Source organism: Phascolarctos cinereus, unplaced genomic scaffold, assembly GCF_003287225.1.
Source record: "Phascolarctos cinereus isolate Bilbo 61053 unplaced genomic scaffold, phaCin_HiC Scaffold_726;HRSCAF=1367, whole genome shotgun sequence".
NCBI classification, from domain to species: Eukaryota; Metazoa; Chordata; class Mammalia; order Diprotodontia; family Phascolarctidae; genus Phascolarctos; species Phascolarctos cinereus.
In genome coordinates this window covers 139,475,149-139,489,373 of record NW_027556098.1, presented here as the reverse complement: position 1 = coordinate 139,489,373, position 14,225 = coordinate 139,475,149, and the positions used below count along the sequence as shown (strand labels likewise).

Here is a 14,225-nt window from a genome sequence, read left to right as displayed (position 1 = left end):
CTGTTTGATAGCTATTTCATGCCTGTTAACCTTAACTTCCCCCAAAGCCTACAAGTTTCTTGAGTGCAAGGATGTCTTACACATTTTTTTTGGGGGGGTATCCTCCTCAGTGCCAAGCACAGGCCAATAAATAATTGTTAATTTGATTTAATATAAGATGAGGTTTTTATGCTTGAGTATCTTATGTGCTAGTTTCAAAGAGAATGAATTCCTGAAGACTATCTTCATCGTAATAAAGAATGAAGTTTGATATAAATGGGGAAAGGGCAGCAAAGAAAACAATACTACCAAGCCTATCTTTGCAGAGATGTGTTTTGCAAATTCTTGACCAGTCACCCCACAATATTTTTTACCACTTGATCTCATGTAGAAGTGTTAGTCCTATGGACATTCATTTCTAATTGCTTGATTGAAGCCTAAAAATTCAGCACAGGTTACCAGCATCCTGAAGAGCAAATGTAATAGTAGTGATATAGGTCACTTTCAGTTTTCATGAAAAATCCACATTTGTAAATCATCCATTTTTATTCATGCAAGTTTAATTTTTTTCATGTTTGGGTTTGTGAGTACATGATGATTTTCCTGGGTCAATAAGACCATAAATAAAAGTAGTGATGTAGTTCACATTTGGCAGAAAATTATATTACATAAGTTTTGTTTTGTTTTGTTTTGTTTTCAAATTAAGACTTGGTACCTTTGAAAAGCAGTGCATTGAGTACTTCTTTGCTCCAAGGGTTAGGGGAAGGAGAGAAGACATTCAAACAAAAGTTTTAGCTTTTCTTCTGATTTAGACACAGGAATTAATACTATCAAACATGCCACAAATTCATCTTTGAATACAATGTTGCATAATGGTATCTAGCTAGAGGCAAAGAAGGAGGCCCAAGGAAAGGGGGAAAGGATATTTATGGGTAAGGAAGGTGCATAAGGGAGTGGGCTGTAGAGATTCCAAGTATACTACTAAAGAAACACCATCTCTTCCCTTTTTCACTTTTTTCTAAAACAAAAAATGAAATTATTCCACTAATCTCTCTCTCTCTCTCTCTCTCTCTCTCTCTCTCTCTCTCTCTCTCTCTCTCTCTCTCTCTCTCTCTCTCGATCTATCTATCTCTATCTCCCTATCTCAAAGTATAGACCACTCACTCCATGATCTAACTACAGATCAGATTGGAAGCTTTTGCCTAATCCATTTCTGAGGCCAGCCATTTCACTTCTTTTTAGGCACCCTGGTGTCCACCCCTCCTTCCACCCTTGGGGCCTCACCACAGAGGTGTTGGATTTCATAGGGACATAGTTTGTTCTGTACCTGCGCAGTTCTGAACTCCTGAGCTCAAGTAATCCACCATCCTTAACCTCCCCAGTATTAGAGACAACAGACATGCACCATGTGACTCCACTCAGTTTAATTAGAAAGGAGAGAGAGAATAATCTAGTTGGCACAATATAGAAGAAAATTCAGCCAAACACACACATATACAACCTACTTTCTTCTTCCTACTGGATTCCACAGTACCTCTATTGCAGTAGAAATTATTAATATTTCAGGCATTACAGAAAGAGCAACCAACTTGGAGTTAAAAGGCCTACTTTGAATTCTGTCTCACCTACTTACACCTTGGACAAGTCCCTTTACCACCTCCAAATCTCAGCGCCCTCATTTCTGCATTGAAAGTATTGAACCTGTTGATCCCCAAGTTCTCTTCCAAGCTCTAAGATTCTGTGAATTTTAGAGGGGGAGAAAATGCTGGAGAACCCTAGAGTAGATTCTTCATTATCCAATATCTTTTTTGCTTTTCTCTTCTAATTTGTGCTTAGGAACCTGTTCAATAAAATGTTAACTTCAATATACTTGGCCTTACTTTGTTTTCTCTGCCAATAATAACAATAATAATAATAATAGTAAAAGTAATAATAATAATAATGATAATAAATTTGCTTAAAAGGAAAGAACTCACATATTTAAAAAGGAGTAGAAAGCCAAGAATTAGGTGATAGAACTTGGTCCAGGTGATATTGTAGCACCCAAAGGCACAGAAAGAATTGTCAGATGAGATTGCCAATCTACTATTAGTAATTTATTTTTTAAAATCTGAAGATAAAAGTAGCTTGGTGGTACAGTGGATAGGGCATGGGCCCTGGAGCCAAGAGGACCTGAGTTTCAAAGCTGGCCTCAGACACTTGGCCCTTACTAACTATGTGACCCTGGGCAAATCACTCAACCCTATTGCTTAGCAAAAATAATAATAATAAAGAGTGAAGATAATAAGACAGGGGTTATAGAGCTGAAGAAGACTAAACTTATAATAATATTTATAAGGTTAAAGATTTAGAGTCATAAGTGACCTAAGAAAGCCACCTAGTTGAATCTCCTGATTTTACAGATGAGGAAACAGAGGCCTCAAGAAGTTAAGTACCTTGCCTATGGCTGCACAAGTAATAAGTAGCAGAGGTGGATTTTAACACAGGTCTTCTCATTCTAAAACCTATACCACCCTGGCCCTGTAAGGGAAGAGGACATTCCCTATAAACTATAGAAAAATGATCTATACTTCAATTCCTGGTAAAATTCTGCAATATATTACAGTATAAATGATTAGTGAGCATCTAGAAGAGAAAGTAGTGTTCATGAAAACCAGCAAAGTTTCAACAAGAAGAGCTTATTTTAAAATAATTTTGCTTTCCTTATGATCAGATTATTAAATTAGTTGGTCTGGTTTACCCAGATTTGAGCAAAACATTGATAAAAGCATTTATGCTCTTCTTATGCAAATATATATAAAGATGACCCATAATATAATATAATCACTTTTTTTTTTGGTGAGGTAATTGGGGGTAAGTGACTTGCCTAGGATCAGATAGCTAGTAATTGTCAAGTGTCTGCTCTGATACTGGATTTGAACTCAGGTCCTCCTGACTCCAAGGCCAGAGCTCTATCCACTGTGCAACCTAGCTGCCCCCTTAATCACTTTTAAAATGTGTTGAATTACTGGACCCCCAAAATAATCATTAATCATTCAATGATAATTTTGAAAGATGTATCCAACAGACTTCTTCAAGTTTCTGTGCTTATGCTTGTGCTGTTTAACATTTTTCCAGTATTTTGAATAAAGGCATGGATCATTTTCTTATTAGATTTTAAGATTCAATAAAGTCAGGAGGGATAGGTATCAAATTGGGCAATAAGGTCAGAATTTTTGAAATATTTATTGAAAGGTTATAACATTTGTCAAAATTTATAAAGATGAAATTTAATGAGAATGATTGTAAAATGTTAAACTTGGTTTAAACAAAACAAAACAAAAAATACTTTCACAAACACAAGATGGAGGAATGAATAGTCAGAAGTTCAGGTGAAAAGATCTGTGGTTCTTAGTGGATGCGAAGCTTACTCTGAGCCCTAAGTGTGATGTTACCATCAGAAAGCTAATGAGATCTTCATTAACGTAGAGAGAAATAGTGATAATCTACTACATCTTGCCCTAGTAAGACTAGAGCTGAAGCATTGTTTCAGTTCCAAATTTTAGAAAGAACATCAGTGTTCTTGACAGTGTCCAGAAAAGGATGAACAAACTACCTTTTTAAATCATATAAAGTTTGGTTGAAATAACTGGGGAAGGTTATCCTTAGGACACACAGAGGAGGGATCAGATTTGCTATGTGTGGTCCCAGGGTATACAATGGGTAAATTTTTACAAAAAAGGAAAGTCAGGGAACATATGCTAATGATTAGAATTATGTAAAAATGGAATAGAAGTTGTAGTTTAAGAGTTCTTCAAGCAAAGAATGGATAACCATATGTCAGTGATATTATAAACTGGATTTTATGTGAATGTAACTAGATGGCCTGTGAATTCCTTTCCACCTCTGAGGTTGTGTTGTTTAGCTGCACAGAAAGTCTTAAAAGAGACATCACAATTTTCTTCAATTATTTAAATGACTACCATGTAGACAAATTAGACATATTCAGCTTAACCTCAGAGAGTAGACCTGAAAGCTGTGGATAGAAACTACAGAAGCATATTTCAGAACAATATAAGAAAAAAAACTTTTTGATAATCAAAGCTGTCCTAAAGTGGAATGGGCTACTTCCAGAAGTAATGGATTCCCCCTCTCCATGAGGTCTTCACGTAGATGCTAGCAGTATGAGTTGGGGCAAGTCATTGAACTTCTATCAGTCTCAGTTTCTTCATCTGTAAAATGCAAATAATAATGGCACCTACCTTCAGAGGATTGTTTTGAGTATCAAAAGAGATAACATCTTTTTGGTACCTTGTGAAACTTTAAGAGTGCAATGTAAAAGCTTGTTATTATTTGATTCTGGACGATCACTTATTGATAATACTGTGAATGAAATTTCTACTCAGAAACAGGTTGGAAAAGTTGACGCCAAAGCTACTTCATATTATGAGATGCTGTGATTCTGTGACATTCTTCTTTTTTATTTGGTAAACAAATTATCCATGTGCCTTTTCATGTACTGATTATTCATGTACTCCAATAGCTTTTTCTAATGTTCCTCATTTTCTGTTCCAGCTCCTTCAGAAGTCACTTTTGCCATTGATGTTGGGAATGGCCCCTTGGAGCTCACAATTCTCTCTCCATCCCCCCTGAATGACAACCAATGGCATTATGTACGGGCTGAAAGAAATCTCAAACAGACTTTGCTCCAGGTGGATGACCTTCCAACAAAGATACTGGATACGCAAGAGGAAGGGCATTTTCGATTGCAGCTAAACAGTCATTTTTTTGTAGGTAGGGAACTTATTTCAAGAAGTCATAAAATATCAATATATAAGATGTTGAACTTCCCAAGACCATAGATATGACCACTAAGTATGAAAGATCAAATCAAGAGAACATTTGACTTGTTCTGAGCCTCCTACCATATCCAACTAAACTTCAAAACATTTTTAAAAAATGAAAAGATCCAATTCAGTTCCCCCATCCAAGTGTTTTAGTGCATTATGTAAATCTGACCCAAATACAGGAATTATTTGACAATGTTGGAAAGTTAGTAAAGTGTATGTTCATAACTCCAAGACTCTTCTTACATTATTTTACCCTGTTTTTTTTTTCACTATTCTTTCCTACTTAAACTTGTCCTCAGGAAAAGATCTATATATTTTCATTCTCATCTCTATGTAAATAAGTTCAAATGAATGTGTTACTTCTACCGAAGGTACCTATCTCTTAAGTTCCCTTCTTTTTAAGTTTGGGATGTGGTAGGTGGAGCTTACTTTACGTGGGTTGAACTGATCCACTAAGGGAACAAAAGTTTGGCTTCTTTGCTGCCTGAAATCTAAAAGTCAGCCTTTGGGGAATTAATAACTGAGTTTGTTGTTGTTGTTGTTGTTGTTGTTGTTGTTGTTGTTGTTTTGCAGAATTCCCACTTCCATATGGCAATTCATTTCTAATCTAGTGTAGCTGATTACTGTATTGATTGAGCTGATGGAAAGGAATGTTGTTTTTTTTTCTTTTTCTAAGTTATGTTCCTTTTGAAATTTGAAAATTCCTTTTTAATGTTAAGTTACATTTTATGGTCCACAAGTGTATGGCTCATTTAACTTAATCCTGAATCTGAATCCCTAGACTAACTTGATCAAAGCCTGGCCCAGAATATACAGTGAAATGCTATGTCCCCAGTTATCCCTATTATCTATGGTGCTATATCTCTTCTGCCTTTTTTGCTAAACTCCTTGAAAAGGCCATCTACAAGAGAGCCCTCCACTTTCTTTCCTATCACTTTCTTTTTAATCCCTTAGTATCCAGATTCCAACCTCACAATTCTACCAAAACTATTCTCTCCAAAGTTACCAGTGATCCCTCAATCCTACTCTTTCACCTGAGCTATGGTTCCATGTCATTGATTGCCTATTGAACATTTCATAACAGATGTCCTTGAGACTTTTCAAAAATGATCATAACAGAGCTTGTTATCTTTTCCCCAAAACCTTTATTCTTCTGAACTTCTACATTAAAGTGGCAGGTACCACTAGTCTTTAATTCTCTCAGATTATTAAACTCAGCCTTATCCTTGACTCTTAACACTTCTTCACCCCACATATCCATCCAGTAAGTTTCCAAATCTTGCCATCTCTTCCTCCACATCATTTCTCCCATTTATTTCAAGAAGTCATAAACTCTTTCATTCATACAGCTACTAAACTTAGTTCAGGCCCTTATCACCTCTCACTTGATTACTGTCTCCTAATTGGTCTCCCAACCTAAAGTTTCTCTTCATTCCACTCCATCTTCCATGCTGCCAAAGTGATTTTCGTTTTCTTTTTTTTTTGTTTAGTATTTTATTTTCCCCACTTACATGTAAAAATATGTAACATTTTAAACATTTTTTAATATTTGTTATTAAAACTTTGAGTTCCAAATTCTTTCCCTTCCTCTCTTCCCACCCTACCCCTTGTAGAGAAGGTAATTCAACACAGACTGTACACGTATAGTCATGCAAAATTTATTTCTGTATTAGTCATGTTGCAGAAGAAAACACAGATAAAAAAATCAAAAGAAAACAAAACAAAAACCTCATGAAAAATAAAGTAAAAGAAAGCATGCCTCAATCTGTATTCAGACACCATCAGTTCTTTGTCATGGGGATGGATAGCATTTTTCATCATAAGTCTCTGAGTTGTCTTGGATCACTGCATTGCTGAGAATAGCCAAGTCATTCACAGATGATTATGCCACAACATTGCTGTTGCTTTGTAGATGGTACATTTCACTTTGCATCACCTTATGCAAATCTCTGCAGGTTTCTCTGGGAGCATCCTGCTCATCATTTCGTTTTTAGGCTTTTTTTGAGTCTTGTTTTTGAAAATCAAATTTTCTATTCAGCTCTGGTCTTTTCATCAAGAATGCTTGAAACTCCTCTATTTCCTTGAATGTCCAGTTTCCCCCTGAATACTCAGTTTTGCTGAGTCTTGATTGTAATCCTAGCTCCTCTGCCTTCTGAAATATCACTTTCCAAGCCCTCTGATGTTTTAATGAAGAAGCTGCTAAATCTTGTGTTATCCTAACAAGTATACATGATACTTGAATTGTTTCTTTCTGGCTGCTTGCAATATTCTCTCCTTTACCTCAAAGCTCTTGGAATTTGGCTAAAATATTCCTGGGAGTTTTGATTTTGGGATCTCTTTCAGGAGGTAATCAATGGATTCTTTCCATTTCTATTTTATCCTCCATTTCTAGAAAATCAGGGCAATTTTCCTTGACAATTTCTTGAAAAATAAGGTCTAAGCTCTTTTTTGTCATGGCTTTCAGGTACTCCAATAGTTTTAATTATCTCTCCTGGATATACTTTCCTGGTCAGTTGCTTTTCCAGTGAGATATTTCTCATTGTCTTCTATCTTTTCATTCTTTTTTTTTGTTTGTTTTATCATTTCTTGATTTCTCATAAAGCCATTAACTTCCATTTACTCAATTTTAATCTCTAATGAATTATTTTCTTCAGTGAGTTTTTGTACCTTCTCTTCCATTTGGCAAATTATACTTTTTAAGGCATTCTTCTCATTAGCTTTCTGTGCCTCTTTTACCATTTGGCTTTGTCTGTTTTTAAGGTGTTGTTCACGTCAGTATTCTTTGTGTCTCCTTTGCCAAGTTGTTCACTCCTTTTTCATGATTTTTTTTTGCAATGTTCTCATTTCTATTCCCAGTTTCTTTTCTACCTCTCTTACTTGATTTTCAAAATCCTTTTTGAACTCATCCATGGCCCAAGACCAATTCATATTTTTCTTAGAAGCTATGGGCGTTGGAGCTTCGACTTTTTTGTTGTTCTTCTTCTTGTTGTTGTTTTTTGTTTTGTTTTTTCTGAGTGTGTGTTTTGATCTTCTTTGTTACTTTACTAACTTTATATGGTCAGAATTGTTTTCTGTTGTTTGCTCATTTTCCCATTCTATTTCTTGATTTTTTAACTCTTTATTAAAGTGGGACCATTCTTCCAGAATGGAGGGTGCCCTGCCCCAAGCTTCAAGGGTTTTTGTGCAGCTGTTTTCAGAGATACTTCTAGGGACCTGTACGTTTTCAGTTCTTCTAAGGTTGTGTGATCTAAAGAGAAGTATGTTTACTATTGCCCTGGCCTATGCTCTGGTTTATGAGTGACCACAAGCACTCTTTTCTTCCCTGGAACTGTGAAAAGGATTCCTGCTGCACTGTGGTCCACAAGTTTTGGTGTGCTGGTGCTTTTCCTCACCCTGGGACTGCCACCCAGGACTGTGACCCAGATTTGATTATGGGTACAACAACAGAGTCCTGCCCCAGTGCCAGCAAAGAGACCCCTGCAATTTTATTCTGATCACATTTTTGGCTACCTTACCATCTGTGGGTTAAAAGTTATGGAAGCAGCTGCTGCTTCTGCTGATTCAGTGTCTTCCAAGTTCCTAGTTTGTTGGGGCCAGGGCTATGCTCCACTCTCACCCCAGTGTGACCAACCATTCCTATCAACTTTCTAAGTTGTCTTTGGCTGGAAAATGATTTCACCCCATCATTTTGTGGGTTCTGCCACTCTAGAAATTGTTTTATGGCATTTTAAAATTTATTATTGTCTTATTTTTTAAAATTTATTTATTTTTAGTTTTCAACATTCACTTCCACAAGATTTTGAAGTCCAAATTTTCTCCCCATCTCATCCCTCACCCCACTCCAAGATGGCATGCATTCTGAATACCCCTTCCCCTAACCTATCCTACCTTCCATCTCTCCCTCCCCTTCTCTTATCCCCTTCTCCTTCTATTTTCCTGTAGGGCAGGATAGATTTATATACCCAATTTCCTATATTTCTTATTTCCCAGTTGCATGTGAAAACAATTTTTAACATGTGTTTTTAAAACTTGTGTTCCAAATTTTCTCCCTTTCTCCCTCCCCACCCACCCACACTGGAAAGGCAAGCAACTCAATATAGTTTATACATGTGTAGTCATGCAAAACACTTTCATAGTATTCATGTTGGGAAAAAAGTATATTTCCCTTCATCCTACCCCCACATTTATTCTATTCTCTCTTTTGACCCTCTCCCTCCTCAGAAGTATTTGCTTATGATTACCCCCTTGTCCAATCTGTCCTCACTTATCATACCCCTGTTTTCTTGTCCCCTTCTCCCCCTATTTTCCAGTAGGATAAGATAGATTTTCATACCCAATTGAGTGTGTATGTTATTCCCTCCTTAATCCAAATCCTATGAGAATAAGATTCACTCATTCCCTCTCACCTTCCCCCATTTCCCCTCCACTGTAAAAGCCTTTTCTTGTCTGTTTTATGTGAGATAATTTACCCCATTCTACCTCTCCCTTTCTCCTCCCAATACATTCCTCTCTCACCCCTTAATTTTATTCTCCAGACATCACCCATTCATCTTCAACTCACTCTGTGCCATCTATCTGTCTATCTATCTATCTATCTATCTATCTATCTATCTATCTATCTATCTATCTATCTATCCATCCATCCATCTATCTATGTATCTATCTATCTATCTATCTATCTATCTATCTATCTATCTATCTATCTATCTACATATATTTTTTTCCCTCCAACTACCCTAATACTGACAAAGGTCTCATGAGTTACAAATATTATCTTTCCATGCAGGAATATAAACAATTCAACCTTAATATGTCTCCTATGATTTCTCTTTCCTATTTACCTCTTCATTTTTCACTTGAGTCTTTTATTTGAAAGTCACATTTTCTATTCAGCTCTGGTATTTTCATCAAGAATACTTGCAAGTCCTCTATTTCACTGAATGACCATTTTTTCCCCTGAAGGATCATACTTAGTTTTGCTGGGTAGGTGACTCTTGGTTGTAATAATCCTTTGACCTCCAGAATATTATATTCCAAGCCCTCCGGTACCTTAATGTAGAAGCTGCTAAATCTTGTGCTATCCTGATTTTGTGCCCACAATACTTGAATTGTTTGTTTCGGGCTGCTTGCAATATTTTCTCCTTGACCTGGGAATTCTGGAATTTGGCTACAATATTCCTATGAGTTTTCCTTTGGGGATCTCTTTCAGAGGGTGATCGATAGATTCTTTTACTTTTTATTTTGCCCTCTGATGGTATTACTTAAAGATGTTCTGAGGGGTTTGGGAGAGAGCTTGGGGCAGTTATTGCTTTTCTCCATCATCTTGGCTTTGCCCCAACACCCTAGTATCTTTTATTCCCTTCCCCTTCTCCCATATCCAGTCTATTCTCAAAGCCTAGAAACCTTTCACCTTTGCATCATCTCTTGAATATGTCCCCTTCTCTCCTTTGACCCTGCCATCATTCTAGCTGAGGCTTACATTATTTCAGTCCTGGTCTATTGCAATAGCCTGCTGATGGGTCTGCTTGTTTCAAGTCTCTTTCCACTCCAATTTATCCTCCATTCAGCTACCCAAGTGATTTTCCCAAATTGCAGGTATGACCATGCCACACCCACCCACCCACTCAAAAATCTCCAATGACTCTCAATTACCTGTAGGCTCAAATAAAAAATCCTCAGTTCATCATTCAAAGCCTTTCATAACCTAACTCCCTCCTAACTATACAGTCTTCTTATAACTTACTCAGGACCACATATTCTTCATTCCAACACACTAGCCTCCTTTGTATTCCATGAAAAAGGTTCTCCATATATATTACTTTGTACATATTTGTTTGCTTGTTGTCTTTTCCATTAATTTGTGAATGCCTTAAGAGCAGTGATTGTCTTTTCCATCTTTTTTTCTTCTCCATTGCTTCACAGAGTGTCTGGCACAAAGTAAGCTCTTAAATAATTTTTTTTTGATTGACTGATTGTCATAGTCACAGGAATTTAAGATTATACTGAGAAGGTGGGGAAACTATTATTTGGGGCAATAAAAGGCCAACAGGTAACCAATGGTTCTATGGCAATAATATTAGAAGGCAGACTACTGCCTTCTTTTAATGAAGAGAGATGTTATTCTACCAGCCCCATATTAATCTGTAGAGGCCTTCTCTAACTTGTTCAAACTCTCTACCTTACTGTGCATGTTAAGTTTGATTTTGTCTGTTTTAGTGGTGGTGGTATGAGTGAAAAATAGTCAGCTTTTAAAAGGTTCATGTTATTTATTAGCCAAGTTTTGACTGGTAAGTTGATATATTTATTCTCACTTTAAGTCCTTTCAGACTTGGAGAGGGTTTTTCAGACAAAGAGTTAGAAAATAAAGTAAAAAGAAATCTAGGCAAGGTAAACCATATTTCACCATGAAGAAGTTATTTGGAAGTTGTTTAAAGAGCTTTTTTCCAAGAAGTTTTAATAACATTTTAAAATATGAAGTGAAAGTTTAAACTTTGGAGATATTGTAATATTATCAATGTCAAGAGACTGACCTTAGACAAAATCTGAATTTGTAATGCTTAGTAGAGACTTGAAAATAAAGACAAATGTGTACCAGCCCACTCAGATTAAAAAAAAATCCACAGGCTTCTGCCCCCACACAAAGCTATACTAGCAATAATTAAATGTTATTCCTGGGGAATGAATGTTCTGCCATGCCTTCTGGACCTTTCACTCCTCAAGGCTGGTTCAGTGCTGCATTTCATATGTAAGTTAAATACTTTATAAAGAACATACTAGCTAAAAGAAAAGAAGTAATAAAATATGAGAATGCCATATTTTCTCTTCATAACTGAACCATATTTATCTCTTCATCTGTCACATTTTGCATATCTAACATAAGCTAAGATGCAAGTCACTAAAAGGTCTCTATGATTACAAGGTATTTGCTTAATTAATAACCCATGTAAGCAACAGGACTTGCTGTTAAAAATACATTTTAAAAAATTTAGGTGGCTGTTTTATTCTATTTAAACATAGCACTTCATTTCTCTCAAGAAGCTTACTAGTCATCAAGATTTAATATCTTTTTCAGTAGAATCAATTCAAGTATTTTGCAATTTTCATAAATTATATTTCATGCCAAAGCTTAATTTATCTTCAAGCAGTATTTATGGATCCTTCTGGATGAATGGTGTATATAAATGTAGTAGAACTTTTAAAAAATATTATTTCATGCAAATTTTGCAAATCTGTGAAGTTATCATATGTCCTAGATCTCTGGTAAACTTTTTTTTTCTTAATCAGAAAGAGAAAAGGGAAAGCTATGTTTTATGTTAGGTGTTTGTCTTCAGAAATCAGTCTAATATATGAAATAATTTTAATTTGATAGGGTAATTTTATTCTTTAGTAAATGAAAAGTTGCCCCTATGTAAAATCTAGGAATCTGGCAATAAGTCAAATTACTAAATATTATTAGACTTGAATTTTATTTACAGTTCTCAATGTGCCTTCTTATAAAGGAAGACAAAGTGAGGGGGTGTTGTGCCTTCCCTTTGGAGACATTAGATTGGAAATTTGGAAGCACTAGAAATTTATGTCCTCCATTCAGGAAGAATTTAGTCATTTAGTAATGATCTACTGTCTTCACTGTGCTAGAAAATGGGAGAAAGATAAATATGCCATTATACCTGTCCATAAAGAATGTAGGGTTGGAAATGTATGGGCACAGATATTGTTATTGTTATAGATGATGGTGATGTTGGTGATGATGATGATGATAGTAATGGTGCTGGTGATTGTGATGATGGTGGAGGTAATGATGATAATACTAGTATTGGTGATCACAGTATTAGTGGTGATAATGATGATGATGAGGTTTTTGATGAGGAGGATGGTGATGATGATGATGATAATGATTCAGTATGTTAATCTAAGCCATATGTCAATAGAAATTCTACCAAAATGATGTACTTGAAGTTCTCCACATCTAATGTTTTCTCCACTGTTTTCATGACTTTCTGAAGACTATGTCTCATGCCTGACATGATTTCTATCCTTTACTATACCTCTTGGAATCCTAAGCTTTCCTCAGTGGGAGAAAGGGAACAACAATAATCATGATACTCCCAGAATCTTTTATGCAAAGCATCTTAGAGTATCATAATTAGGAATCCTAATAGCAGTTTCTAGGTTTTTAAAAAAATATTATTATGAATCACAAAACTTGAGATAAGGAAGTAACAGATCTCTGAATTAACTTTTGTTTCTTAATAACATTGAAAACTATGAAGAAAAAAATCACTGTTTTACTCATATTCCCAACTGAATATGACCCACCACTGTGGGAGTAATATTAGCATTCATCCTTACCTATAAAAAAAAAAGGCCTCCCTCTAATCATGTCATCTCCTCTACCATATTCACATATTTAGAAACTGATGAGTTGAGAGATTTTTTGCAAAAGTTCTCAGTAATGTGGATCTTACTTTCATTATATTTCATTTCCTTTTCTGATTCAATGTCTTATTCCTCTCTAGTCTCAGACTCATCTGCTATGCTTATATTCAAGTAAATTTGTTTATCAATAATTGTCAGTTCCATAAGAGAAGTAAAAAATCTGGTATCATTAATAATAAGACTTGGAAGGTATAGCAAGAGATTATCTGGTCTAGTTTCCTACCTTAGGTAGGTAAGGCATTATGGTCTTCATATTATAGATGAAGTAACTAAGGGAAATTTTGATTTCCCAAACTCCTCACAGCCAAAATAGTTTGAAGGTAGAATAGAAAGCATTATCTCCTCTTATCACAATACTCTTTTCACTGTAAGATGATGCTATTGAAATTCTCCATGGATCATAATGAAACCATAAAACACTATATACAATCAATCTGGCTCAGCAAACACCATATAGATGTGGAGATATTTAAAATACTAGGGCTCTTTATTAAATTGTTAAAGATTTCAAGATTAACCTCCCTTCATGACTTATTATAATAATTTACCTCCTTCTCCCCTGATGGTCAAGAAAGTTTTCCTCATGTCCAATTGACATCTTTCCTACTTTCATTTAAGTTCATTTCCTCTTTTGTGCCTCCTGCTGAACCCATAGAATTGGATCACAAATTGTCATCTTATAATAAGATCGTGGGAATTACAGATCTAGTGGTGAATGAGACCTTATAGGGTGTCTACTTTGTCCACATCCTCTTACAGCTAAGAAAATGGAGGCCCAGAGTGGTTAAGCAATTTACCCACAGTAACACAATAGGAAGTTAAATTTGGATCCAGAGATAGTAGTCTTCCCAAGCCAGTTCTCTTTCCACCATACCCTAATGTCTTTGAATAGTAGGTATTTTTTGCTTTTGTCAAAACCTATTTTGAGTCAGCTCATATTGAGTGCTCCTGAGAGTCTGTCCTCACAAACAAATTCATCAC

The 14,225-nt window shown here is 35.7% G+C and overlaps 1 protein-coding gene across 3 annotated transcripts in view; it reads left to right on the top strand.

Annotated features, from left to right (window-relative positions):
• Positions 1-14,225, top strand: part of CNTNAP5 (contactin associated protein family member 5) — a 915,392-nt gene that overhangs the window by 723,636 nt on the left and 177,531 nt on the right. For all 3 annotated transcript variants that reach the window (XM_020963128.2, XM_020963129.1, XM_078146792.1), the window contains one exon: positions 4,534-4,752. In XM_020963128.2, the coding sequence (XP_020818787.1) occupies positions 4,534-4,752 (219 nt within the window). The remainder of the gene's footprint in view (positions 1-4,533; positions 4,753-14,225) is intronic.